We start from the raw sequence: 27584 nt of genomic DNA, 5'->3' as shown, positions 1-27584 counted from the left end.
TGAAGATTAAGATGTTGTAAAGTGTGAGGCTTTGTTGTGGCGATGATATTGGATGTGAGAGGGGAAATCATTGCGGGTCGCAAGATTAGTGTGGTGTGACTGAATGTGGGGAGAAAAGGCAGCGAGTTTGTTTGCAGTGTTGGCGATGGACACGTGTGGAGGTTTTTTGTTTGTTTGTTTGTTGTAAAGCAGAGAGTGGGAAAAGGATGCGTCTCACTGTATTGGCCAGGCTGCACTGCAGCCTCTATTCACAAGTGCGACCCGACTACCGAGCAGCACGGGGGCTTTGACCTGCTCCGTTTCCGACCTGGGCCGGTTCACCCCGCTTTATCCGACCTGGTGAGCCCAGGTTCTCCTAGGACCACCATGTGGATACTGCTCTTAGTGCGGACACCCGATCGGCACAGAAGACGGCAGCCCAGAACTCCTGACCTCAAGCAATCCTACAGCCTCAGCCTCCCAGCAGCGGGATCACAGGTGCGCGCCACCGCACCCGGCAGCTTTTGCTCTTGTTTCAGCTGCCTTCAGTTCAAAATGGCAGCAGCTGCTCGCCTGCACTGAGTTAATGCAGGTATGATGCTGTGCTTCCTTTACTCATCTGGTGTCATTGCATGCTCCGGTGACGACTAAGTAAGAACATCAAGACAATTTCAGTGATTGCACATTTCTGGGCAAGGACAGCATTCCGATTCTATTCGGCTATACTAGCCTTCAGCGCAAGTATCAGTGCCTTGCAAAATGTGACAGGCGGCGTGTCGGTTGGCTGTCGTTCAGATTCGCGTTTGCTGCGAGGATTGCAGCACGGAGGAGCAGAGTCATTTCTGATGTAAAATATCTCACTGACGCACAGTTCTTACTAAGTGAAGCGGTCAAGTCACAATCAGTGAGCATTGTTTGTTTCCTCGGCCCCTATCTTCTGCCCTGGCCTTCTCCTTCGGGTTACATTAAGTAGCGACGACGTTGAGCAGTGGGCTTTCGGCGATCTCACAATGGGGCTTGGAGATAAGTTGAGTCAGTGTAAATTATAAGGAAACTTTTGCTGTGTCTCGCTCGGTTGCATTTGCAGTGAGTAAAATGCAGCCCGCAGCGTCGAGAGCTGCTAATGTTGGAAAAACAGTGAATTGCATAACTGAATGAGTGAAAGGGTAGGAAACGAGCAAAGAATTAGATTGAATGTGAGTGATTGCCAAACTAAATGTATGCCATTTAGTAGTGGGTCAAGTGTGGAGGAGAATGAAATGAGATTTGCGCTCTCTCGTGGCCGCGGCGAGCATAATTGTGTAAAGTGGAGATTTTGTAAGTGCAGTGGCTGCAGTGAGCAGCAGGGAGCAGTAAGCGTGAGTTGAATGTGACGGAGACAAAGTGGGGAATGTGGTAGTAAAATGCCGTGATGATAATGATGGGGAGAGTGTGTGTGCATGTGCGTGGGGGGCTGGTGAAGATTAAGATGTTGTAAAGTGTGAGGCTTTGTTGTGGCGATGATATTGGATGTGAGAGGGGAAATCATTGCGGGTCGCAAGATTAGTGTGGTGTGACTGAATGTGGGGAGAAAAGGCAGCGAGTTTGTTTGCAGTGTTGGCGATGGACACGTGTGGAGGTTTTTTGTTTGTTTGTTTGTTGTAAAGCAGAGAGTGGGAAAAGGATGCGTCTCACTGTATTGGCCAGGCTGCACTGCAGCCTCTATTCACAAGTGCGACCCGACTACCGAGCAGCACGGGGGCTTTGACCTGCTCCGTTTCCGACCTGGGCCGGTTCACCCCGCTTTATCCGACCTGGTGAGCCCAGGTTCTCCTAGGACCACCATGTGGATACTGCTCTTAGTGCGGACACCCGATCGGCACAGAAGACGGCAGCCCAGAACTCCTGACCTCAAGCAATCCTACAGCCTCAGCCTCCCAGCAGCGGGATCACAGGTGCGCGCCACCGCACCCGGCAGCTTTTGCTCTTGTTTCAGCTGCCTTCAGTTCAAAATGGCAGCAGCTGCTCGCCTGCACTGAGTTAATGCAGGTATGATGCTGTGCTTCCTTTACTCATCTGGTGTCATTGCATGCTCCGGTGACGACTAAGTAAGAACATCAAGACAATTTCAGTGATTGCACATTTCTGGGCAAGGACAGCATTCCGATTCTATTCGGCTATACTAGCCTTCAGCGCAAGTATCAGTGCCTTGCAAAATGTGACAGGCGGCGTGTCGGTTGGCTGTCGTTCAGATTCGCGTTTGCTGCGAGGATTGCAGCACGGAGGAGCAGAGTCATTTCTGATGTAAAATATCTCACTGACGCACAGTTCTTACTAAGTGAAGCGGTCAAGTCACAATCAGTGAGCATTGTTTGTTTCCTCGGCCCCTATCTTCTGCCCTGGCCTTCTCCTTCGGGTTACATTAAGTAGCGACGACGTTGAGCAGTGGGCTTTCGGCGATCTCACAATGGGGCTTGGAGATAAGTTGAGTCAGTGTAAATTATAAGGAAACTTTTGCTGTGTCTCGCTCGGTTGCATTTGCAGTGAGTAAAATGCAGCCCGCAGCGTCGAGAGCTGCTAATGTTGGAAAAACAGTGAATTGCATAACTGAATGAGTGAAAGGGTAGGAAACGAGCAAAGAATTAGATTGAATGTGAGTGATTGCCAAACTAAATGTATGCCATTTAGTAGTGGGTCAAGTGTGGAGGAGAATGAAATGAGATTTGCGCTCTCTCGTGGCCGCGGCGAGCATAATTGTGTAAAGTGGAGATTTTGTAAGTGCAGTGGCTGCAGTGAGCAGCAGGGAGCAGTAAGCGTGAGTTGAATGTGACGGAGACAAAGTGGGGAATGTGGTAGTAAAATGCCGTGATGATAATGATGGGGAGAGTGTGTGTGCATGTGCGTGGGGGGCTGGTGAAGATTAAGATGTTGTAAAGTGTGAGGCTTTGTTGTGGCGATGATATTGGATGTGAGAGGGGAAATCATTGCGGGTCGCAAGATTAGTGTGGTGTGACTGAATGTGGGGAGAAAAGGCAGCGAGTTTGTTTGCAGTGTTGGCGATGGACACGTGTGGAGGTTTTTTGTTTGTTTGTTTGTTGTAAAGCAGAGAGTGGGAAAAGGATGCGTCTCACTGTATTGGCCAGGCTGCACTGCAGCCTCTATTCACAAGTGCGACCCGACTACCGAGCAGCACGGGGGCTTTGACCTGCTCCGTTTCCGACCTGGGCCGGTTCACCCCGCTTTATCCGACCTGGTGAGCCCAGGTTCTCCTAGGACCACCATGTGGATACTGCTCTTAGTGCGGACACCCGATCGGCACAGAAGACGGCAGCCCAGAACTCCTGACCTCAAGCAATCCTACAGCCTCAGCCTCCCAGCAGCGGGATCACAGGTGCGCGCCACCGCACCCGGCAGCTTTTGCTCTTGTTTCAGCTGCCTTCAGTTCAAAATGGCAGCAGCTGCTCGCCTGCACTGAGTTAATGCAGGTATGATGCTGTGCTTCCTTTACTCATCTGGTGTCATTGCATGCTCCGGTGACGACTAAGTAAGAACATCAAGACAATTTCAGTGATTGCACATTTCTGGGCAAGGACAGCATTCCGATTCTATTCGGCTATACTAGCCTTCAGCGCAAGTATCAGTGCCTTGCAAAATGTGACAGGCGGCGTGTCGGTTGGCTGTCGTTCAGATTCGCGTTTGCTGCGAGGATTGCAGCACGGAGGAGCAGAGTCATTTCTGATGTAAAATATCTCACTGACGCACAGTTCTTACTAAGTGAAGCGGTCAAGTCACAATCAGTGAGCATTGTTTGTTTCCTCGGCCCCTATCTTCTGCCCTGGCCTTCTCCTTCGGGTTACATTAAGTAGCGACGACGTTGAGCAGTGGGCTTTCGGCGATCTCACAATGGGGCTTGGAGATAAGTTGAGTCAGTGTAAATTATAAGGAAACTTTTGCTGTGTCTCGCTCGGTTGCATTTGCAGTGAGTAAAATGCAGCCCGCAGCGTCGAGAGCTGCTAATGTTGGAAAAACAGTGAATTGCATAACTGAATGAGTGAAAGGGTAGGAAACGAGCAAAGAATTAGATTGAATGTGAGTGATTGCCAAACTAAATGTATGCCATTTAGTAGTGGGTCAAGTGTGGAGGAGAATGAAATGAGATTTGCGCTCTCTCGTGGCCGCGGCGAGCATAATTGTGTAAAGTGGAGATTTTGTAAGTGCAGTGGCTGCAGTGAGCAGCAGGGAGCAGTAAGCGTGAGTTGAATGTGACGGAGACAAAGTGGGGAATGTGGTAGTAAAATGCCGTGGATGATAATGATGGGGAGAGTGTGTGTGCATGTGCGTGGGGGGCTGGTGAAGATTAAGATGTTGTAAAGTGTGAGGCTTTGTTGTGGCGATGATATTGGATGTGAGAGGGGAAATCATTGCGGGTCGCAAGATTAGTGTGGTGTGACTGAATGTGGGGAGAAAAGGCAGCGAGTTTGTTTGCAGTGTTGGCGATGGACACGTGTGGAGGTTTTTTGTTTGTTTGTTTGTTGTAAAGCAGAGAGTGGGAAAAGGATGCGTCTCACTGTATTGGCCAGGCTGCACTGCAGCCTCTATTCACAAGTGCGACCCGACTACCGAGCAGCACGGGGGCTTTGACCTGCTCCGTTTCCGACCTGGGCCGGTTCACCCCGCTTTATCCGACCTGGTGAGCCCAGGTTCTCCTAGGACCACCATGTGGATACTGCTCTTAGTGCGGACACCCGATCGGCACAGAAGACGGCAGCCCAGAACTCCTGACCTCAAGCAATCCTACAGCTACAGCCTCAGCCTCCCAGCAGCGGGATCACAGGTGCGCGCCACCGCACCCGGCAGCTTTTGCTCTTGTTTCAGCTGCCTTCAGTTCAAAATGGCAGCAGCTGCTCGCCTGCACTGAGTTAATGCAGGTATGATGCTGTGCTTCCTTTACTCATCTGGTGTCATTGCATGCTCCGGTGACGACTAAGTAAGAACATCAAGACAATTTCAGTGATTGCACATTTCTGGGCAAGGACAGCATTCCGATTCTATTCGGCTATACTAGCCTTCAGCGCAAGTATCAGTGCCTTGCAAAATGTGACAGGCGGCGTGTCGGTTGGCTGTCGTTCAGATTCGCGTTTGCTGCGAGGATTGCAGCACGGAGGAGCAGAGTCATTTCTGATGTAAAATATCTCACTGACGCACAGTTCTTACTAAGTGAAGCGGTCAAGTCACAATCAGTGAGCATTGTTTGTTTCCTCGGCCCCTATCTTCTGCCCTGGCCTTCTCCTTCGGGTTACATTAAGTAGCGACGACGTTGAGCAGTGGGCTTTCGGCGATCTCACAATGGGGCTTGGAGATAAGTTGAGTCAGTGTAAATTATAAGGAAACTTTTGCTGTGTCTCGCTCGGTTGCATTTGCAGTGAGTAAAATGCAGCCCGCAGCGTCGAGAGCTGCTAATGTTGGAAAAACAGTGAATTGCATAACTGAATGAGTGAAAGGGTAGGAAACGAGCAAAGAATTAGATTGAATGTGAGTGATTGCCAAACTAAATGTATGCCATTTAGTAGTGGGTCAAGTGTGGAGGAGAATGAAATGAGATTTGCGCTCTCTCGTGGCCGCGGCGAGCATAATTGTGTAAAGTGGAGATTTTGTAAGTGCAGTGGCTGCAGTGAGCAGCAGGGAGCAGTAAGCGTGAGTTGAATGTGACGGAGACAAAGTGGGGAATGTGGTAGTAAAATGCCGTGATGATAATGATGGGGAGAGTGTGTGTGCATGTGCGTGGGGGGCTGGTGAAGATTAAGATGTTGTAAAGTGTGAGGCTTTGTTGTGGCGATGATATTGGATGTGAGAGGGGAAATCATTGCGGGTCGCAAGATTAGTGTGGTGTGACTGAATGTGGGGAGAAAAGGCAGCGAGTTTGTTTGCAGTGTTGGCGATGGACACGTGTGGAGGTTTTTTGTTTGTTTGTTTGTTGTAAAGCAGAGAGTGGGAAAAGGATGCGTCTCACTGTATTGGCCAGGCTGCACTGCAGCCTCTATTCACAAGTGCGACCCGACTACCGAGCAGCACGGGGGCTTTGACCTGCTCCGTTTCCGACCTGGGCCGGTTCACCCCGCTTTATCCGACCTGGTGAGCCCAGGTTCTCCTAGGACCACCATGTGGATACTGCTCTTAGTGCGGACACCCGATCGGCACAGAAGACGGCAGCCCAGAACTCCTGACCTCAAGCAATCCTACAGCCTCAGCCTCCCAGCAGCGGGATCACAGGTGCGCGCCACCGCACCCGGCAGCTTTTGCTCTTGTTTCAGCTGCCTTCAGTTCAAAATGGCAGCAGCTGCTCGCCTGCACTGAGTTAATGCAGGTATGATGCTGTGCTTCCTTTACTCATCTGGTGTCATTGCATGCTCCGGTGACGACTAAGTAAGAACATCAAGACAATTTCAGTGATTGCACATTTCTGGGCAAGGACAGCATTCCGATTCTATTCGGCTATACTAGCCTTCAGCGCAAGTATCAGTGCCTTGCAAAATGTGACAGGCGGCGTGTCGGTTGGCTGTCGTTCAGATTCGCGTTTGCTGCGAGGATTGCAGCACGGAGGAGCAGAGTCATTTCTGATGTAAAATATCTCACTGACGCACAGTTCTTACTAAGTGAAGCGGTCAAGTCACAATCAGTGAGCATTGTTTGTTTCCTCGGCCCCTATCTTCTGCCCTGGCCTTCTCCTTCGGGTTACATTAAGTAGCGACGACGTTGAGCAGTGGGCTTTCGGCGATCTCACAATGGGGCTTGGAGATAAGTTGAGTCAGTGTAAATTATAAGGAAACTTTTGCTGTGTCTCGCTCGGTTGCATTTGCAGTGAGTAAAATGCAGCCCGCAGCGTCGAGAGCTGCTAATGTTGGAAAAACAGTGAATTGCATAACTGAATGAGTGAAAGGGTAGGAAACGAGCAAAGAATTAGATTGAATGTGAGTGATTGCCAAACTAAATGTATGCCATTTAGTAGTGGGTCAAGTGTGGAGGAGAATGAAATGAGATTTGCGCTCTCTCGTGGCCGCGGCGAGCATAATTGTGTAAAGTGGAGATTTTGTAAGTGCAGTGGCTGCAGTGAGCAGCAGGGAGCAGTAAGCGTGAGTTGAATGTGACGGAGACAAAGTGGGGAATGTGGTAGTAAAATGCCGTGATGATAATGATGGGGAGAGTGTGTGTGCATGTGCGTGGGGGGCTGGTGAAGATTAAGATGTTGTAAAGTGTGAGGCTTTGTTGTGGCGATGATATTGGATGTGAGAGGGGAAATCATTGCGGGTCGCAAGATTAGTGTGGTGTGACTGAATGTGGGGAGAAAAGGCAGCGAGTTTGTTTGCAGTGTTGGCGATGGACACGTGTGGAGGTTTTTTGTTTGTTTGTTTGTTGTAAAGCAGAGAGTGGGAAAAGGATGCGTCTCACTGTATTGGCCAGGCTGCACTGCAGCCTCTATTCACAAGTGCGACCCGACTACCGAGCAGCACGGGGGCTTTGACCTGCTCCGTTTCCGACCTGGGCCGGTTCACCCCGCTTTATCCGACCTGGTGAGCCCAGGTTCTCCTAGGACCACCATGTGGATACTGCTCTTAGTGCGGACACCCGATCGGCACAGAAGACGGCAGCCCAGAACTCCTGACCTCAAGCAATCCTACAGCCTCAGCCTCCCAGCAGCGGGATCACAGGTGCGCGCCACCGCACCCGGCAGCTTTTGCTCTTGTTTCAGCTGCCTTCAGTTCAAAATGGCAGCAGCTGCTCGCCTGCACTGAGTTAATGCAGGTATGATGCTGTGCTTCCTTTACTCATCTGGTGTCATTGCATGCTCCGGTGACGACTAAGTAAGAACATCAAGACAATTTCAGTGATTGCACATTTCTGGGCAAGGACAGCATTCCGATTCTATTCGGCTATACTAGCCTTCAGCGCAAGTATCAGTGCCTTGCAAAATGTGACAGGCGGCGTGTCGGTTGGCTGTCGTTCAGATTCGCGTTTGCTGCGAGGATTGCAGCACGGAGGAGCAGAGTCATTTCTGATGTAAAATATCTCACTGACGCACAGTTCTTACTAAGTGAAGCGGTCAAGTCACAATCAGTGAGCATTGTTTGTTTCCTCGGCCCCTATCTTCTGCCCTGGCCTTCTCCTTCGGGTTACATTAAGTAGCGACGACGTTGAGCAGTGGGCTTTCGGCGATCTCACAATGGGGCTTGGAGATAAGTTGAGTCAGTGTAAATTATAAGGAAACTTTTGCTGTGTCTCGCTCGGTTGCATTTGCAGTGAGTAAAATGCAGCCCGCAGCGTCGAGAGCTGCTAATGTTGGAAAAACAGTGAATTGCATAACTGAATGAGTGAAAGGGTAGGAAACGAGCAAAGAATTAGATTGAATGTGAGTGATTGCCAAACTAAATGTATGCCATTTAGTAGTGGGTCAAGTGTGGAGGAGAATGAAATGAGATTTGCGCTCTCTCGTGGCCGCGGCGAGCATAATTGTGTAAAGTGGAGATTTTGTAAGTGCAGTGGCTGCAGTGAGCAGCAGGGAGCAGTAAGCGTGAGTTGAATGTGACGGAGACAAAGTGGGGAATGTGGTAGTAAAATGCCGTGATGATAATGATGGGGAGAGTGTGTGTGCATGTGCGTGGGGGGCTGGTGAAGATTAAGATGTTGTAAAGTGTGAGGCTTTGTTGTGGCGATGATATTGGATGTGAGAGGGGAAATCATTGCGGGTCGCAAGATTAGTGTGGTGTGACTGAATGTGGGGAGAAAAGGCAGCGAGTTTGTTTGCAGTGTTGGCGATGGACACGTGTGGAGGTTTTTTGTTTGTTTGTTTGTTGTAAAGCAGAGAGTGGGAAAAGGATGCGTCTCACTGTATTGGCCAGGCTGCACTGCAGCCTCTATTCACAAGTGCGACCCGACTACCGAGCAGCACGGGGGCTTTGACCTGCTCCGTTTCCGACCTGGGCCGGTTCACCCCGCTTTATCCGACCTGGTGAGCCCAGGTTCTCCTAGGACCACCATGTGGATACTGCTCTTAGTGCGGACACCCGATCGGCACAGAAGACGGCAGCCCAGAACTCCTGACCTCAAGCAATCCTACAGCCTCAGCCTCCCAGCAGCGGGATCACAGGTGCGCGCCACCGCACCCGGCAGCTTTTGCTCTTGTTTCAGCTGCCTTCAGTTCAAAATGGCAGCAGCTGCTCGCCTGCACTGAGTTAATGCAGGTATGATGCTGTGCTTCCTTTACTCATCTGGTGTCATTGCATGCTCCGGTGACGACTAAGTAAGAACATCAAGACAATTTCAGTGATTGCACATTTCTGGGCAAGGACAGCATTCCGATTCTATTCGGCTATACTAGCCTTCAGCGCAAGTATCAGTGCCTTGCAAAATGTGACAGGCGGCGTGTCGGTTGGCTGTCGTTCAGATTCGCGTTTGCTGCGAGGATTGCAGCACGGAGGAGCAGAGTCATTTCTGATGTAAAATATCTCACTGACGCACAGTTCTTACTAAGTGAAGCGGTCAAGTCACAATCAGTGAGCATTGTTTGTTTCCTCGGCCCCTATCTTCTGCCCTGGCCTTCTCCTTCGGGTTACATTAAGTAGCGACGACGTTGAACAGTGGGCTTTCGGCGATCTCACAATGGGGCTTGGAGATAAGTTGAGTCAGTGTAAATTATAAGGAAACTTTTGCTGTGTCTCGCTCGGTTGCATTTGCAGTGAGTAAAATGCAGCCCGCAGCGTCGAGAGCTGCCAATGTTGGAAAAACAGTGAATTGCATAACTGACTGAGTGAAAGGGTAGGAAACGAGCAAAGAATTAGATTGAATGTGAGTGATTGCCAAACTAAATGTATGCCAACAGAAGAAACCTCAATTTAATCACCCTATAATGGTCTAAAATGAAGGGAATACAAGCCCCGTTTATGCAACCTCTCCTCATAATTGAATTTTTTTGCCTGTTGTCATTTGGATAAATCTGTACTGTTCCCCCTTTATGGCTAACATATCCTTCCTTAAGTCCAGTCCCTAAAGCTGAATACAATATTTGAGATGGGGTCTGAGCAATGCTCTGTCGAACTGAAGCATAACTTCTTACTTGATATTCCAACCCCATTGAGATAAAAGCAAACATTCCATTAACCATTTTGAATTCTTTTTGTACCTAGGTGCTAGCTGTTATCTTTTTCTTATGCAACAAAGGAAATGTTCAGAGTTAAAAATTAAAGGAGACATTTCTTTGAAAGGATTTTACTCTTTTCCCTTCTCCCTCCCCACCCCTTACATTTGCTGGATAAATCAATTTAAAATTAATCTTTAAATGGAACGAACTTCCACGTATCTGCCCCATATCCACTGGACTTTATAACCCCACAACCCAAATAAGATATACATGAACATTTGATTTTGAAACTGACTTTATTAAAAACAAGTTACATATTTAACAGTTATGGAGTCACATTTAGTCCGTTAGGATGTGGACAGGATTTGGATAGAAATACTGTACATCTTCACTAAGTAAAAAGATAAACATGATCTGGACATACATTTGGTTCTTAGAGCTAAAGGCAATGTCGATCAGTCAAGGCAACATTTTGCTCCCCAGTGTGCTTCTTGGTCTGCTAACATTCACACTTAATACAGTCACAGCATCAAGTAGTGACAACATAAAACATCACAAAATTACCACAAGTGTGACCGCCCCTCCCCTACACAAGTTATTTGCAACGTCACTGTCCCACACTTAAAAACTAATTTGCAAAGATTTTTATCAGACAATCTTTGCAAATATTAATTTTCAATGATAGCATGATTAATACAGAAAGGCAGTTTGTTATACAGTTTAAGGCTAAAATTTAGTTTCTCCGAGCCCTAAATTCAACCTGTTGTAGTGAAAATAGTCTTCAATTTCACCGTTCAGCTCTGCTGAAGGGGGTTCTGCTGAAACCATCCCATTTGAAACTTTTGTCACCTGGGAGACACCTTGAAACAGTCAACTATTAATTGTATTGGAGGTTATTTTCTCAGCCTCAAATAAGAGTGAAGATTTAGAATTTTAAAATACAAGGACAAAATATTAAGTATTTACATTAAAGACAAGAGCAGCAACATTTCATTTTTGCCATACAAAAGTGAAGTGTAATCAAGAATTACTTGTACATGGATTCAGTTGGAAAGGTTGAGCAAGGCACATGATTTTTTTTTTTTTTTTTTTAAGAACAGGTGGGACTTGTAAAAATGGTGCACCATTTCTTCTATTGAAGGAAAATGCTTTTGCTTGAATCTAACCTTCATCTGGTCAAATTAAACCTACATTTTTTCAGCTCAGTCTTCTTAAAAGTTCAAGGTAGTGTACTTCCAATGGAACGTAAGCAATTTTTTTTTTTCAAAAAAAGTTAGGAAACTTAAACTGATTTTAAACACATCGGAGACAAATGTACCACAAATGTAGATCTGAATTTGGATGGTTAGAGACCACAGCCTGAAGAACCTCACAGATAGAGAAATCTATTTAAATAAATGACAACTGACACATGGTGTTTTCATAATGCTGATTAAGCTGCAATATATGCAACATCTCAATATTTAGATAGAGGGGAAAAAGCAGCATAAGAGCAGTAGACTTCTAACATCAGCACAGTTGAAGAGGCATTTTATATAAATTGTTTTGCTGTCGATTAGGTCAACCCTAGCTAAGGGAGACATTTTAAGAAACAAAACACTACATGGTCAGTCTGTGCAAATTGGTCTTGTTCGGAGGTACCCATGGTTACACAGGGCAACTGCAAGCTTGCAGCAACTATGCTATTGCAGAATAATTGACAGGTTGGAGTGAAGGCCCCCACCTGCTAGTATTATATAACATTTGAACTCTGCTGCAGAGGAAGACATGTTGATATGAATAAATACAAAGCCCTTCCAGTTTTCTATTGTGAACAATTCTGCATTTCCACAGTGAGCTGCAAGTCTTGCACATGAAGCAGCAGCAAGTGTAAATGTTGCCAAGGATTACTGCCCACCTTTGTGAACTGAGCATCTTGTGCAGGGCTGTAGCAGAAGGGCAGATTTTAAAGACAATAAGGTACAACTAACCATTCAAGTGCAGCAGAAAAGACATCTTTACTGACTCATGGAAACAAACGCACGCATACCCATCAGTTAAAACTCATAATACCGAGTATTTCAATTGCACTTCTGTAGCTGGCTAATTGTTCTGCAATTTTTTTGGGGGGGGGCGGGTGCGGAATTCAACCAACTGCGATGTGTAAATCTTAGAAAACCAGATTCCTTTTTCCACTATGAAATTGCTAATCACTCGGTGCTTCTTCGCAAATGAAGAATTTCAGCAAAAAATATAGCATACCCACCAGGTGAGACCCAATTAAATTAATCTTTGATGTGCCTTTTCAATTATAATGGTTTGCCTTTATATTTAAAACCTTTGAATACTTAATTTTAATTACTTACATTTTACTTTTCTACACGCGAGACAGTGCCTTTACTGTAACATAGAAATGGCTGAAAGCAACTTTGAAAAAAAACGTGAAATTCACATTTCAAATAACCGAAACCTTTAAAATTTTGCTAGCAGTAATACTTAAATATGTGACTGCAAAGTCAGTATCCCTCAGCTCAGATTTTGGACCTTTATTAAAAAGTACAGGAGTTGCAATTGAATTCATAATTTCACCCCAACACTTTGCCATTCACCATCTACATACAGGCAGCATCATCTATCACACAGAATTGTGATTTAATGACCCACATGTGAAATGTTGAGCGGTTGTGCAAGCCTTTCTATGCACTCATTTTGTAGGTTTGCCTGCACTTGTATGGAATTATGTCTGCCAGCAGTGGTCATTAGTTCTGGATCTTCTCCAATGGCATTAACCACAGTAACCCCAGAGACTGCACTACCACAAATGAACAGTCTCCTTCACAGATCGCAGCAAACAGCAGCGTGGCTGCGTACAAAACTGTAGCTTCAATTGGGAAAATAAAATTATTGTAACTTCTGGATCAGAATTTGAAGTACAGAGTTAGTGTTTACGGAAATAGTATTTTCAAAATTTGAACCTTCATTCTACACGTGTACTATACAAAAAAACCAAGGGGCACTTTCACCCTTTTCCATTCAGTTCCACTTAAAAGCAGCCCAGTAACGTGCAATTACGGCAATTAATACCCTAGTGGCTAATCTGATTTGTGCTGTTCCCCAGGAAATGTTGTGCCTCTGAGCAAGTCAGTGAACTTAGCACCTTTAATTTAATTGAGAGCTTGCAGCCGCAACAGAGAAAGGCACCATTTTGAGCTTACAAGCAGTGAAGTGCTTCAGTATTTTCTTTTGGCACACACGATTTCCCACCATCCTTTAATCGGAGATACTCAAAAATAGATATAAAATGAAGGTGACACTAAGTGCATGCAACCAATTTTGTTTTGTGATTTCATCAAATGGATTGGTCCACTGGTGATGTGCATCAGCTGGAATTTGCTGTTTGTCCACAGTTAATTTCTTCTTTCAAGTAAAAAAAAAAAAAATTTGCAGGAGTCCAGGTTAGGCTTTTCTTTGCAACTTGTTCCACTTCCCACCCTTTTTGCGAGGCGTGGGGGGTTACGCATTGGATGCAGCAGTCAGTTTGTACCAGTTAACGGTTTCCTTGCTCAAGTCAAACTCTTTCAGAGTTAACGTAACGCCACCCAGGTAAACGTTTTCTCGTAACGACTCTGCGCTTAACACACTCAGCTGCAACTCCCTCTGTTTGAGTGATTCTTTACTGTATCCACTGTATACCAACTAAAATGGGAAGAAAAAATATTTATAAAACTAGAATTGCACATTTCAAGTACTGTACTCCTTAATGTATCTATCTTCCATGCCCATCAGCTAGCTCCAGATTTGCTGTTTGGGAACCTTACAAGTGAACTGAAAAATGTTTCTCAAAAGGGAATATGTTGCAAGATGTCCTGAGGAACTTTCATAATGTGTGCAGCTCTTTCCTATGCAAGACATTTATTAGGATAGCTCATTCAAATGACCCCGGTACACCTGTAGGCTGATATGTATGCAAGGTGTAACGTTAGTTTGCAGAGGCTATTATTAAGGGAGTCCAGCCCATAGCTAGACACACCAATCACAGTCTATTAGTTTTGTTGCAACTGACCAGTGCTGGGCCTGATCAATGTTGAGCAATCAAATAGAGTTCACAGGACAGAGACCATTATTTTAGGTACATTTTTCAAAAAGTTTATTTAGAATGGGACAACAATTTCATTTACATAATGCCCTTAGTGTAAAAAGTATCTCAAGGCATTCTACAAGTGAGGGGGAGGAATAGACATAAAAGCTCAAGCCCAAACTCTGATACAAGAGTGACTGAGTGGAACCCACGGCTGGCCAAACAGAAGCGAATGGACCCTGTCTCAAATTGTGGGGACAAAGTAATTAGCATGTTCAGGTGGATGGCCCATGTCTGTAAAGCTGCAGAGGTGCCTGCCGTCTTCCACTTGCAAACATCTCACCTCCCCCCACCCAACAACACACCTCGCCACACCAGAGGCCCTTTCTGGGCTCAAGAAATAGGAGCGCTAATGGATCTTCAGTTGCAATGAGAGCTGTAACTGACAGTATGTCATGAATCCCCTCTGGGATTGATCAGCTTACTTCTGTTAAGGTCGGGGACATATCCAAGGCGTCACTGGAGCGGAGAGCTGCCAAGATTTCTTAAGGGCTGAAAGAGTTTATGAAGATTCTGTCATGCTAAATCATTTATTTGCAAGTGAATTATTTTAACCACTTCAACAATTGGTATTAAAAAAAAAATCTAGAAATAACTGGTACCAGTAAAAGTGACCATGAAACTGTGATTGTAAAAACCCAATTGGTTCACTAATGCCATTAATGGAAGGAAAGCTGCCACCCTTACCCAGTCTGGTCTATGGCACTCCAGTCCCACACCAATATGGTTCACTCTTAACTGCCCTCTGACATGGCCGAGGAAGTCACTCAGTTATATCAAAATCCCACCACCTTCTCAAAGGGCAACTAAAGTTGGGGAATAAATGCCAGTCTTCTTGCAATACTCAAATACCGAGAAGGAAAAAGAAAAAATAGTTTTTGAAAATCTGTAGAACAAGCTGGTACAAAATCAATAAGTTCAAACCAAGAATGGAACTGCAGATGGACTAAGACTGAACAGAATGCTCCATTAAATTAAACAAAGGCATAAAAGGCAACAAACAGCACACTAGCTGCAGAGAGAAGCCTTGTTTAATATGCAAGGGAGTGGGAAACCAGCCAGCAAATGTAATTTTTAGGGAAGTGATCTGTTCCGGCAAAGGATTTCCAGTTGCTGAGAAGCCAGCATTTTCACCCCCAGCAGACATCATATTCAAAACTGCTGACCTCAGACAGCAAATCACACTACTTGCAGTAAGTGCAGTTATCCACAAGGGGTCACCTCACACCAAGTCACTTGCCTGGATTACATGAAATTCTCAGGTCCTTGCACAGATAGATCGAAGATTCTGAACTTGGCACTCTTAGAAATAGCATTATAATTACTATCGTTCAGAACCTGCAGGCTTTACCCACTCATTTGTTCAAACAGAGGTCAAAAAGCAAACTTTTAAGGGACTCGAGTTTAGAAGTTCAGAATTGAAACAACAGGAATACCAGTATACAAAATGTTGATGCTCACCATTTCATTGTAGGTTGGGTTTTGAGTTTTCCTTGATACCTTGGTTTTGTGCTTGGTTACTTTATGTGGATCAGGAAGCAAATAGGTTTTTACATAGGGGTTTGAATCTGCTCCATCCTCAGTTACCTATAGTCAAAAATATAAAATATACTAACCAAAAAAAAGGCACCAAGCAAAATACCAAATGTTTCATCAGTTAAACGCTTGTATAAAACTGCATGCAGAATGCTTACAATGACATTACACAGTGCATTCCTGATAAGCTACTTTGCTGTTGGAAAAAAATGCATGTTAAGTGACCAAGGTTTTCATTTCAAAAATATTTTAAAAGGCAGGAATACAGAAAAACCAAGAACCATTTTGTGTCCAATGGAGGGAGGAGGGAATAAAGAGAGCTAAAGAAAGAAAGGAGAGAAAACAAATGAGGGGGCAAGAGAATGAAAGAGGGAGCGCCAATGTGCACGCAAGTTGAGTGAACGGAGAGAGGGCGCACGAGTGTTTGTATGAGGAAAGAAACGCATGAGGAGTAGAAAGGGCGTGGGTGAGCACCAGAAAGTGAAAGAAAGACTTGCATTTATATAGCGCCTTTCACGACCACCAGACATCTCAAAGCGCTTTACAGCCAATGAAGTACTTTTGAAGTGGAGTCACTGTTGTAATGTGAGAAACGCAGCAGCCAATTTGAGCACAGCAAGCGCCCAGAAACAGCAATGTGAAAATGACCAGATAATCTGTTTTTGTTATGTTGGTTCAGGGAGAAATATTGGCTAGGACACCGGGGATAACACATGTACCAAGGGAACAGGTGAGGGGGCCCTTGCTGGGAGGCTAGGGCACAGCTCTGAGCATGACTGTCACTTACCAGATCTCTGATGTGCATTACCATGATGAATAGTGTACTGTTTCTGTATGAAATAGACAGCTTAACTTCTCCCCCCACTTGACCTGTGCTGAGACTTGGTGGAACAATTTCTATGGAGATATAAATTTTAAAGAAATGGAAATTACACATGGGAAAGGCACCCCACTGTACATACATATCAAAGCAATGAATCACGACCATCTTCAAACAGGATTGGCGACGCATAACAAAAGCATCTGCTGGTCAAGTTTTTGTCAATAAAAGATCATTTTCTGTTTTGATTCAGAACAAAATTCTCCTTTGACTTAGATATTTTAATGGGGCTTTTCTCAATGACTCGAGCTGAGCCACAGAGAGACTTGGAAAGCTCCAAGTTATATCCCTAACCTGTGCTCAGCTACCTGATCTCAGCTAGGGAGGCAGGAGAGCCAAATATGGTGTCTGCATCCTGCGTAAGTGAAGGGAGAAAAAGAGAAAAAAGTAGTATGAGGAGGAAAGAAAAAAAGTCAGCTATGGATCTTGCTCCTGATCACTCGAGTAACCTGTCCTGGATTGTGCTTGTGTCGCTATTGGACAAGGATAGGACTGGGTAGCAATGCTGCTCAGGTCGAATAGGTTGTTAACACTCACTGTTTGGGCTTAGAGTTTTGCCAGTTCAGTGACGTGCTGGAGGACCATTAGTGCTCAGTGAAATGCACCCCAGGCTTGGGCTATTGCCTGTAGGAGCAAGTGGTGAATATTGCTCAAAAAATGGTATATGCTGCAGTGAAGTGTGACTAGGCTGAAGTACTGAAAGTTAAAAATCAATCCTTCATTCAGCATGGAAATCAAGATCTAGGTTATGAAAAAAAGTGAATAGATAAAGTCCCAAAAACTAAAAAAAAAAACCTGGATAAACCTCATGATACTTTCTCTCATTCCCAATTCTCCTCCTCTTCCTCCCTATCCTTTTCTGAACAGCAGAAAATCTCCCGGGGGTGATGGGAGCCTTCCAGGTACAGTACTTCACACAGCCAGCATGCTTTCCACTTGAGCACTGCAAATAAGAGTGCCTGAATGTGCAGTGGGGAGGAGGGGGAATGAGAAGTAGGGTCAGGATTTCAGACGCCGACTTAAAACCACGCTGGGCTATGAGAGCAATTAGGGCAACCCTAGGTTATCGAAGCAATCGCCACTGTTCAGGATCCACCATTTTGCCTCCCTTTCTTAGGTTGTACAACAGAAAAGCAGCCAGAATTTCCCTTGAAATAAGATAGAAACAAGTCAAAGGTTAAATAGCTCCCTTAAGTTTAAAAGAAAAACAACTTTCCCTGAACAATTTTGTTCCCATCTCTAGAGAATAAGGGCTTTGTGCCCCAATCTCCCCCTTTACTTCGAGCAACCCAGTCTCCATTGACTTGCAGGTTTCTGACAACATACAAAGACCTAAAAACAGAGATGACAAATCGCCCTGGGAGATGGTTCATGAACTGAGTAATGCAGGAGATTTAGAGTCAATTCCAAGATTCCTTTGCAGGCTGCTCACGCACCTAGTGATGAGAGATTCTCACAGAAATTCTGTGGAACAGAGTCTAAAATGCTGTCATCAACCAATCATCTGGATCAAAAGGTTACAGGAATGTTAATGCCCAAGACCAACTTTGCAATTTAATCTTGCATGCAAGAGTAGGCCTTAATCCAACTGCAGAATTATTGACCTACATTTTTGTAGGTCCATCACGCTGCGGGTTCCTTGGAAGTCCAATTTTTTTGTACTTGGGAAGGCAGCTCAACAGCAGAAGAACGACACTTCCGAGGATACTTCTCTAGTGCAAAAGTATTAAGAGATCGGATAATGCTGCCCATAAATTTCAGAACTGAAGCCATTATGAAGCAGTCACGTTACTAAGAACACTGCTGCCTGAAGCAATTTCTAGATGTGTACAGAATAAGGTTAGAAAACCACAGCACATGATGCCTGATCAGCAACCTTAATGAGTTACCCAGGACGGCAACGATTTAACAGTGTTTTTGTCATGCTTCAGTTATGGGAATCTTGCAAACTTGCATTCTTTCATGGCCCTGTAAGATATCAAGTGGTATTTCTAAATACATCAGAAACTGTTTTAACAGGTTGTAACACATTAGGGGACATGATGGCAATTTGTATGCAACCCTTTTTTTTTTTAAATGCAGCAAATTTGCATGTTGAGGCAAGTTATGATGTTATGACTTGTTAAACATTGCATTGCCAAATCTTGATAGGTGGCACAACCACAAGTGAACAGAAACAACAAGAAACACTTGTCCTGTCAGCAAATTAAACCTACTTTTGCATTACCTGTGGGTTTGACTATTCCATCAATTCCTTCAGCCTTCTCATCCCGGCCCAGTGGGCGGAAAAAGGTGTAGATGAGATCACACTGAGGACAGTAAAGAAAAGTCCGTTTTTACATTTCAGCTAAAAACTTTATAGTGCACAGCTCCAGAGAGAGAGAAAGAGGGCGAGCGAGAGGGGCGGGGCGGAGCGAGCGCGTGCGCGGGGCGGAGCGCGGCGGAGCGAGAGCGCGCGCGGGGCGGAGCGAGCGCGCGCGCGGGGCGGAGCGAGAGCACGCGCGGGGCGGAGCGAGAGCGCGCGCGGGGCGGAGCGAGAGCGAGAGGGGCAGAGAGAGGCCAATAAACGAAACAAACCCAAGTCAACATCATGTCACAGAAAAACTCCACACATTAGAAGCAACAATTAAAGACAACCAAAACCCTCTAGACTCCCCAATCACATGGAAAGAACTGGCCACAAAAACAAAATCTCTCCACGTAAAGAAAGCCTGTGGTCCAGACAACATCAAAAATGAAATGCTCAAGTTCAGCAATATTGAGATGCAGGGTGCTGTACTCAAGTTATTCAACATCATATTACGTTCAGGCTGTTTTCCCGATATCTGGTGCCAAGGACTCATCTCTCCCATATATAAAAGTGGAAACAAATCAGACCCAAATAACTACCGCGGCATCTGTGTCAACAGTTGTCTAGGGAAGTTATTCTGCAGTATTCTAAATAGTAGATTACTGGATTTTCTTAACAAACATAATATCCTTAGAAAAAATCAAATAGGCTTTCTTCCAAAACACCGCACCACCGACCATATCTATACCCTTCACACTCTCATTGAAAAACATATACACCAAACAAAAAATGGGAAAATATTCGCTTGTTTCATTGACTTCAAGAAAGCCTTTGACTCTATCTGGCACGAAGGGCTCTATTATAAACTTCTTCAGTGTGGAATAGGGGGCAAAGTCTATGACCTTATTAAATCGATGTATCTGAAAAATAAATGCGGTGTCAAAATTGGAGACAAACGCACCGGTTTCTTCACCCAGAGAAGAGGCGTCCGGCAGGGCTGCAATTTGAGCCCGACCCTGTTCAACATATACATAAATGAATTAGCAGACATGCTGGAGCAAAGCGAGTCACCGGGTCTCTGTCTCCTGGATGGAGAAGTGAAATCCCTGTTCTATGCGGACGACCTGGTTCTGCTGTCTCCCACAGAACAGGGATTACAGCAACAATTAGACCTACTCGACAAATACTGCCAAAATTGGGCCCTAACAGTAAATCTAAAGAAAACCAACATCATGATTTTTCAAAAAAGGCCCAGGTGTCAGGAAAACAAATACCAGTTTACTCTCAGTGATACCATCATAGGACACACTATGAGCTACACTTACCTTGGTCTAACCATTACAGCATCAGGGAGCTTCAGCATAGCAGTGACTGCACTAAAAGCAAAAGCCCAAAATGCAATAAAAAGAAAATTCTACAACATCCAAATCCCAATCAAAATCTGGCTCAAAATATTTGACAGCATAATCCTGCCCATTGCGCTGTACGGTAGTGAAGCATGGGGCCCGCTCAATCACCATAGTTACACTAAATGGGAAAAACACACAATAGAAGCCCTACATGCAGAATTTTGCCGAAGCATTCTTCGCACCCAAAGGAAAACACCAACAAATGCATGCAGAGCCGAACTAGGCAGATACCCACTGATAATAAACATCCAAAAACGAGCACTAAACTTCCTAAATCACCTCAAATCTATCTCCCCAGACACCCTTCATTTTAAAGCCTTCCAGACCCAAGAGCTAAACCCAGAAAAGAGTCCCCTGAGTCAGCTGCTACTGAAACTAAGTACTCCTACTCAGCCGGACCCTGACCAGTCCCAGTCCAAACACCAATCCGAGTGAACCAAATCATTAAACAATGCAAAGAAACCTACCTGGAACATTGGAACAAAATAACCAAAAGCCAAAGCAGATTAGAATGTTACCGGGCCCTAAAAAGAGAATATAAACTGGCAGACTATCTCTCGACCATCAGAGACACAAAACAGAGACAGACCCTCACCGGGTACAGACTAAGCGACCACCAACTGGCAATTGAAAAAGGAAGATACAAGAAATCCTGGCAGCCTAGAGAGAATAGAATATGTGATCAATGTCTGGCCGGCGAGGTTGAGACAGAGATGCACTTCCTCCTAAAATGCGAAAAATTCAACAAAACAAGAAACATATTATTTGACAAGCTCAGCCAAACAACCCCAGATTTCAAAGAATTGGATGACCTGTCAAAATTAAGATTAGTCCTGGGAGAAGGAGACAGACCATACCTTGGTGCCAAATATGTAACAACATGTCACAACCTGAGGACTGTTTAAAATTAATACTGAATGTACCCAACGATGTTAAACGACTGTTTAAATTAATATTGTATGTACCCAACGAAGGTCAAAATTGTTTGACACCTACAGAATGTTGGAAAACTGTACTTTTTGTTATGTAAGCTTTGGCAATATGGTTCCCTGTAAACTTTCATGCCAATAAAGCATTTGAATTGAATATTAAGAGAGGCAGAGAGGGAGCGCGCGCGCGAGAGAGAGAGAGAGGGGGCGCGCGCGCGCGAGGGGGGGCGCGCGCGCACGAGGGGGGGCGCGCGCGAGACAGACAGACAGACACAGACAGACAGCATTTTACAATAATGCAGTTGTTTAATTTAAATTGTGGATAGAGTTATGATTTTCTCTTTCTAACCACCCCTTCCCCGATATGTTGGGTGTTTATCTTGCGTTTATTGCACCATCCTCAGCCATCCAACTATCAGTAAATACACAAGAACAGCAGGACTGACTTATTTCAGAGATGGTTCAGCAATGTCATGCACAAAATTGTGGGATGGAACCCACATCCTACCATTTCTTCGCACCAACTGAGTATATAACTGAGTTCGATAAAGAAAACAGTTCGAGTGCCTATTGTATACAGGCCCAAACGCAGGACAAGCTTTGCGAGCTTAATAGTCTTAATTTTGTTCCCAAGTCCACGCAATTTTTACCTCAGCTACTTCAGTTGAGCCATTCATCAGACACTGCACGTAATTGTTGAGCTCCACCTTGCGCTTGGAGGCCACATCCTTAATGTGCGTTCGTCCAAGGACCACTTTGTTGGGGAAGCTGGAAAAAAAGGCTTATTGTCTAAATCACCATAAACAAAAAGTAGTTTTTCATAAACTAAAAAGAGCATTTCTTTCTTAAAAGAACCTACCCTGGAAGTTTCCACAGGGGGAAGAGGATGCCCAGTTTGTTGTGCAGCTCCTGGAATTCATCAAATGTTCTGAAGATAAATGTTGGAGCGATCTGTCCTTCCCGTAATACCCTCACCACATATATCTGTAGTTGAAATGGCAGCCATTAAAGATTTCACAGGGTCAACACCTATGCAACACAATTTCTTGTCTGGTCCATCATCTCCTAAAGGTAGTGACATATACTGGATACAGCTCCTAGGATTGTAAACATGCACTCAGCCAAATAGCAATCCTTGTGTGTGCACCGAGATAATATAAAACCATGAAAAGGACCCAGCACCAGAATCAAATCTGATCGTCTCTTAGCCCAACATCCACACAACTGCACTTCCACAGGCAAGTCACTAGAAAGCAAAGAGCACCTCGAGTCTGTGGTGTATGTGCCTATAAGAGCAATTGTGGTGTATGTGCCTTTAAGAGCCCCAGGTGTGCGTAATGCCGGTAATTGCCACTTGGGCTATATAAGCCTGTGTATTGTGTGTATCCTTTAGAACCCCCCCCCCCCCCCCCCCCCAGACTTGCTTAGTAAATACCTATGAACCAACTCCTGTCTTCAGTGTCTTTATCTACACACGGACACTACAGTGGCGACGAAGTGGAAACGGACTTACCTGCAATTCGGCAGCACCTCAAGGACATCGATTCCTCCAGCGTCCAGAAGACTCAAGGAAGTAATAGAAACTGTGGTTTCACCAGCTGGCCAAGCTGGTGGCAGGTACTGCGCTAATCCTTCCTGGGCGTCAGGCTGGGGCTCCAACGGTGGGCTCTACAGCTGAGGCAGGCAGCGAAATCGGAGGCAAGCAATAACGGACTGGGAGGGTGCACTCGGGAGACGGCCGGCGCGGCAAGCAGGTCAGCATTTAGACCTCCGTCGGGAACGAGTCTCCAACAGTGAATAAACGGAAACCACAGTAAAACAGCGTTGTTATCGGTAGCAGCGGCGGGAAAGCGCAGGAAGCGCCATATCGTTGCTACAGAGAGGGAAAAAAAAGTGCGGGAAGCGCATATTTTTTTTTTTTGAAATGCCTAAGTCTGGCAATATTGATGCTTTTGCTAACGAAACAGAGCCTAACTTTGGCAATATTGATGTTTTTGATAACAAGATAGAGGATTGGACCACATATGTAGAAAGAGTGGAGGTGTTTTGCACCGCAAATGGAATAGAAGATGAAAAAAAAGCTTCAGTGCTTCTGGATCTAATGGGCGCAGAAACATACAAGCTGTTACGCAACTTAATCACTCCAGCCGAACCGATGGACAAGAATTTTGAGGAGATTGTTGATACCCTACACTGCCAATTCGAGGCAGGACTGGCAGATTCTCTGCAAGACAAATTCATCTGCGATCCCCTAAGTGTAGAAACACAAAAAAAGGTATCTTCTGGAAAGGATTTAACACTGGACAAGGCTTTCAGTGCAATAGGAGCGGCAAAGATACAGCAAAGGCCACAGGACTTCGGCACCCATGAAATGACACGGGGTTTCGAGAGATGTTATCGCTGCGGCAGATCCAACCATGACCAGAGGGATTGCTGGTTCAAAGAAAAAGCATGCAGGCGATGCGGAAAGATGGGACACATTCCACGTGTATGCCGATCTGAAAATAAAAAATCCACTAACAGGAAAAGAATCAATAAGGAAAAGCACAGAAAGGTACAAATGATGACGGACAGTAGCTCCAAAGACCAGAAGAGCGATAGCGGCTCCGGGAACAAGAGACTAAGCTCTCTCAAATTACATAATGTAATTGCCAATGAAGATTACCAGACCATTTGGGTTACCCTCATAATAGCAGGCTCTCCAGTTAAAATGGAGCTAGATACAGGATCAGCTCTAACCGTAATAAATCGACGAGATTACGAGAGGCTATTTTCGCATATACCTCTAAAAGACACATCCATTATCTTAAAAACATATACGGGGCAGAAAGTATACCCCAAAGGAAAAATAAAGGTGCCTGTGGTATACAACGGCAAAGAAATACAAAAGTTGTATTTATACATTCTACAAGATGGTGGTCCACCGTTGTTGGGACGTGAATGGATAAGGAAGATACGTTTAGACTGGCACTCCATTCAGGCACTGACGGTGACCAGTAAGGAAAAAAACAATGATGACATCATACCTGAACGATTAAAAGACATCTTGGCCAACGCCAAAGAAGTGTTTCAAGAGAAACTAGGAACCTTGAAAGGCATCACCGCCTCAATAAAAGTGGAAGATGCAGCAATTCCAAAATTTTTTAAGGCAAGACCGGTGCCATACGCAATACGTCCGGCAGTCGAGGCAGAGCTGGAGAATTTGGAAAAGGCAGGCGTATTATCCAAAATAGATTGGAGCGAATGGGCAACACCCATCGTTCCAGTCATGAAAAAAGCATTGAAAAATAACTCTGAGGAACAGAGAAAAATTCGCATCTGTGGGGACTTTAAGGTGACTGTAAACCCGGTCCTTCACATGGTACAGTATCCTCTTCCGAGGATAGAAGATATTTTCGCCTCACTATCCGGAGGAAAACGTTTCACAAAAATTGACTTGGCACAGGCATATCTACAGATGGAGGTTGAGGAGACCTCTTAAAAGTATCTCACAATAAACACACACAAAGGCCTGTACCAGTACAATCGACTGGTTTTTGGAGTAGCATCAGCTCCAGCTATCTGGCAAAGAGCTATGGAGCAAGTCCTGCAAGGGATTCCGGGGACTCAATGCTACCTAGACGACATCCTTATAACAGGAGAAAACGACAACGAGCACCTTGCCAATTTGGAGCAGGTGCTCACTAGGCTGAAAGAACGGGGCCTACGAGCAAATCGCCCCAAGTGCGAATTTTTCCAAAATCAGATATCATATTGTGGCCACATAATTAATAAGGAAGGGTTGCATAAGTCACCTGAAAAAATTGAAGCAGTTATAAAAGCCCCAGCACCTGAAAATGTTTCACAATTGAGGTCATTCCTGGGATTAATAAATTACTATCATAAATTTTTACCGAACTTATCAACTATTCTACACCCTCTTAATGATCTTCTACACACAGGAGTGATTTGGAAATGGAACGAAGACTGTAAACGTGCCTTCCATAAATGTAAAGACTTAATCACATCCGAGAAAGTTTTGGCTCATTACAACCCATCACTACCAATCAGACTGGCGTGCGATGCATCCCCTTACGGCATCGGAGCGGTATTGTCCCATAGATTCCCTGATGGCTCGGAACGGCCGATAGCTTTTGCGTCACGCTCATTGAACTCAGCTGAGCGTAACTATTCCCAGATAGACAGGGAAGCATTCAGCCTGGTATGGGGAGTGAAGAAATTCAACCATTACCTACACGGACAAAAATTTACCTTGCTGACTGACCATCAACCCCTCATCTCCATATTCAACCCTAAGAAAGGTGTCCCCATTATGACGGCACAAAGACTACAGAGGTGGTCCCTTTATCTAGGGGCACACCAATACAACATTGAATACAAAGGGTCAAAACAGCATGGGAATGCTGATGGTTTATCGCGCCTGCCGTTGCCAACGATAGAAGAGGCACCTACAGTAGACCCAGTAGAGATATTCCACTCTACCATAGTAGAATGTCTACCGGTGACAAATTCTGCCATTGAAAGGGAGACCAGAAATGACCCTACTCTCTCACGGGTCTACGATTTAACAATGAAGGGATGGCCAGCACATGGCGAACCACTGTTGCCAGCATTCTCGCAAAGAAGAGAACAGCTATCAGTGTGCCGAGGAACCTTGATGTGTGGATCCAGAGTGGTGATTCCACCCAAACTCCAGGATAAAGTGCTAAAGGAGCTTCACGAGGGGCATCTGGGTGGAGTGAAAATGAAGAACCTAGCTAGGGCGTTTGTATGGTGGCCAGGTATCGATGGAGACATCGAAGACATGACCAAGAGCTGCCTAGGATGCCAGAAGGTCCAAAATGCTCCGCCACAGGCCCCTCTACATCCATGGGAGTGGCCCTCATCTCCCTGGCAAAGGGTGCACATCGACTTTGCTGGTCCATTTATGGACTCAATGTTCTTAATCGCAGTTGATGCACACTCCAAGTGGCCGGAGGTAATAAAGATGTCCTCCACCACCACGGAAAAAACCATCACAGTATTAAGGACCATATTTGCCAGGAATGGGCTGCCAGAACAGAGATGTTCTGATAATGGACCGCAATTTGTGTCCGAAGAATTCAGAAAGTTCTTAAAGAACAATGGGGTAAAGCACTACACGTCCGCCCCATACCATCCCGCCACCAATGGATTGGCTGAAAGGTTTGTCCAGACCTTTAAGAAGGCCATAAAGGCCATGGGTAATGAAGACATAAAACTTCAGCACAAGGTGGATAACTTCTTATTTGCATATAGGAATGCAACACGTATGGTTACAAACCAAACTCCCGCCATGATGTTCTACAATAGAAACCTAAGATGCCGGCTGGATTTGGTCAAGCCCAACATCCGAAGGGACGTGGAGAACTGGCAGTTTCAGGGCATGAATGAAAGGCCAACTAGGGCCTTTCAGATAGGCCAACCGGTTTTGGCCCGGGACTACCGTACCGAGAAATGGCAGCCTGGAACTATCTGCACACGACTAGGACCACTGATGTATACCGTGGACATCGGAGAAAGCATAATAAGGCACCATGCTGACCAAATCATCAAGTCATCCGAAAAGGGACAACCTACACCACCACGCTATACATCTAACGATGAAGTAGAGATACCCATATCTACCTCCGATCCGGTGATACTGGAACCCGATACTGGCCTTCAAGCCGAATCAGCCTTGCCAGAAGAACCTACACCACCAGAAACTACTACACCCCCGAGGCGTTATCCGGACCGAGTCAGGAAGCCTCCTGAGAGACTAACTTATAATTAATTAATACAGCAATGTATATTATTTTGCATATAACATGTAATTAATAATTACTTAAAATATGATGTACTAGTTAGCTAGAAGGGGAGAAATTGTGGTGTATGTGCCTTTAAGAGCAATTGTGGTGTATGTGCCTTTAAGAGCCCCAGGTGTGCGTAATGCCGGTAATTGCCACTTGGGCTATATAAGCCTGTGTATTGTGTATATCCTTTAGAACCCCCCCACCCCCGCTTAGTAAATACCTATGAACCAACTCCTGTCTTCAGTGTCTTTATCTACACACGGACACTACAGAGTCCATGTCAACCTTTCCATTCCTTAGACTGGAGAAACTTTAGCTGTTCAGTCGTAGTACCCTCACTGCCTCTCTAGCAGGTCAGCACACATCAAGAGTTGAAACAGAGCCTTTTCTGTTTTGTGTGGCTCAACACAACACCACATGATGCATTTACTTAAAAAAAAACATCATGAGCTCCTTGAGCCACTTTCAGTTAAAACTACAGGACATAACATCTGCAGCATTCTGTAAATAATTTAATCTG

At 45.2% G+C, this 27584-nt stretch overlaps 1 protein-coding gene and 7 non-coding genes across 11 annotated transcripts in view; all 8 read right to left on the bottom strand.

The window, feature by feature from the left end:
• Positions 1–200: 200 nt before the first annotated feature.
• LOC147106772 (signal recognition particle RNA) lies at positions 201–498 on the bottom strand. Its single transcript, XR_015081248.1, has one exon.
• Positions 499–1636: 1138 nt separating this feature from the next.
• Positions 1637–1934, bottom strand: LOC147106771 (signal recognition particle RNA). Its single transcript, XR_015081247.1, has one exon.
• A 1138-nt stretch (positions 1935–3072) lies between these two features.
• On the bottom strand, positions 3073–3370 carry LOC147106770 (signal recognition particle RNA). Its single transcript, XR_015081243.1, has one exon.
• A 1139-nt stretch (positions 3371–4509) lies between these two features.
• LOC147106769 (signal recognition particle RNA) lies at positions 4510–4813 on the bottom strand. Its single transcript, XR_015081223.1, has one exon.
• Positions 4814–5951: 1138 nt separating this feature from the next.
• On the bottom strand, positions 5952–6249 carry LOC147106768 (signal recognition particle RNA). The gene has a single exon (XR_015081233.1).
• A 1138-nt stretch (positions 6250–7387) lies between these two features.
• LOC147106767 (signal recognition particle RNA) lies at positions 7388–7685 on the bottom strand. Its single transcript, XR_015081222.1, has one exon.
• A 1138-nt stretch (positions 7686–8823) lies between these two features.
• LOC147106766 (signal recognition particle RNA) lies at positions 8824–9121 on the bottom strand. Its single transcript, XR_015081211.1, has one exon.
• A 1246-nt stretch (positions 9122–10367) lies between these two features.
• pik3c2a (phosphatidylinositol-4-phosphate 3-kinase, catalytic subunit type 2 alpha) overlaps positions 10368–27584 on the bottom strand; it is a 144532-nt gene continuing 127315 nt past the window's right edge. For 3 of the 4 annotated variants that reach the window (XM_086007855.1, XM_086007857.1, XM_086007856.1), the window contains exons 28-33: positions 22111–22235; positions 21902–22019; positions 18851–18932; positions 16531–16640; positions 15669–15794; positions 10368–13765 (exon numbers count right to left, since the gene is read on the bottom strand). In XM_086007855.1, the coding sequence (XP_085863981.1) occupies positions 13583–13765; positions 15669–15794; positions 16531–16640; positions 18851–18932; positions 21902–22019; positions 22111–22235 (744 nt within the window). In that variant the 3' untranslated portion in view covers positions 10368–13582. Of the gene's footprint in view, positions 13766–14894; positions 15051–15668; positions 15795–16530; positions 16641–18850; positions 18933–21901; positions 22020–22110; positions 22236–27584 lie in introns of all 4 variants that reach the window. The other variant, XR_015080987.1, reaches the window with a different exon arrangement.

This window comes from Somniosus microcephalus, chromosome 15 (genome assembly GCF_052327205.1).
Source record: "Somniosus microcephalus isolate GS21.2 chromosome 15, FLI_Smic_1.0, whole genome shotgun sequence".
NCBI classification, from domain to species: domain Eukaryota; kingdom Metazoa; phylum Chordata; class Chondrichthyes; order Squaliformes; family Somniosidae; genus Somniosus; species Somniosus microcephalus.
Note: the sequence above shows the minus strand (reverse complement) of the source record. Positions and strands in the feature narration are given on the sequence as shown.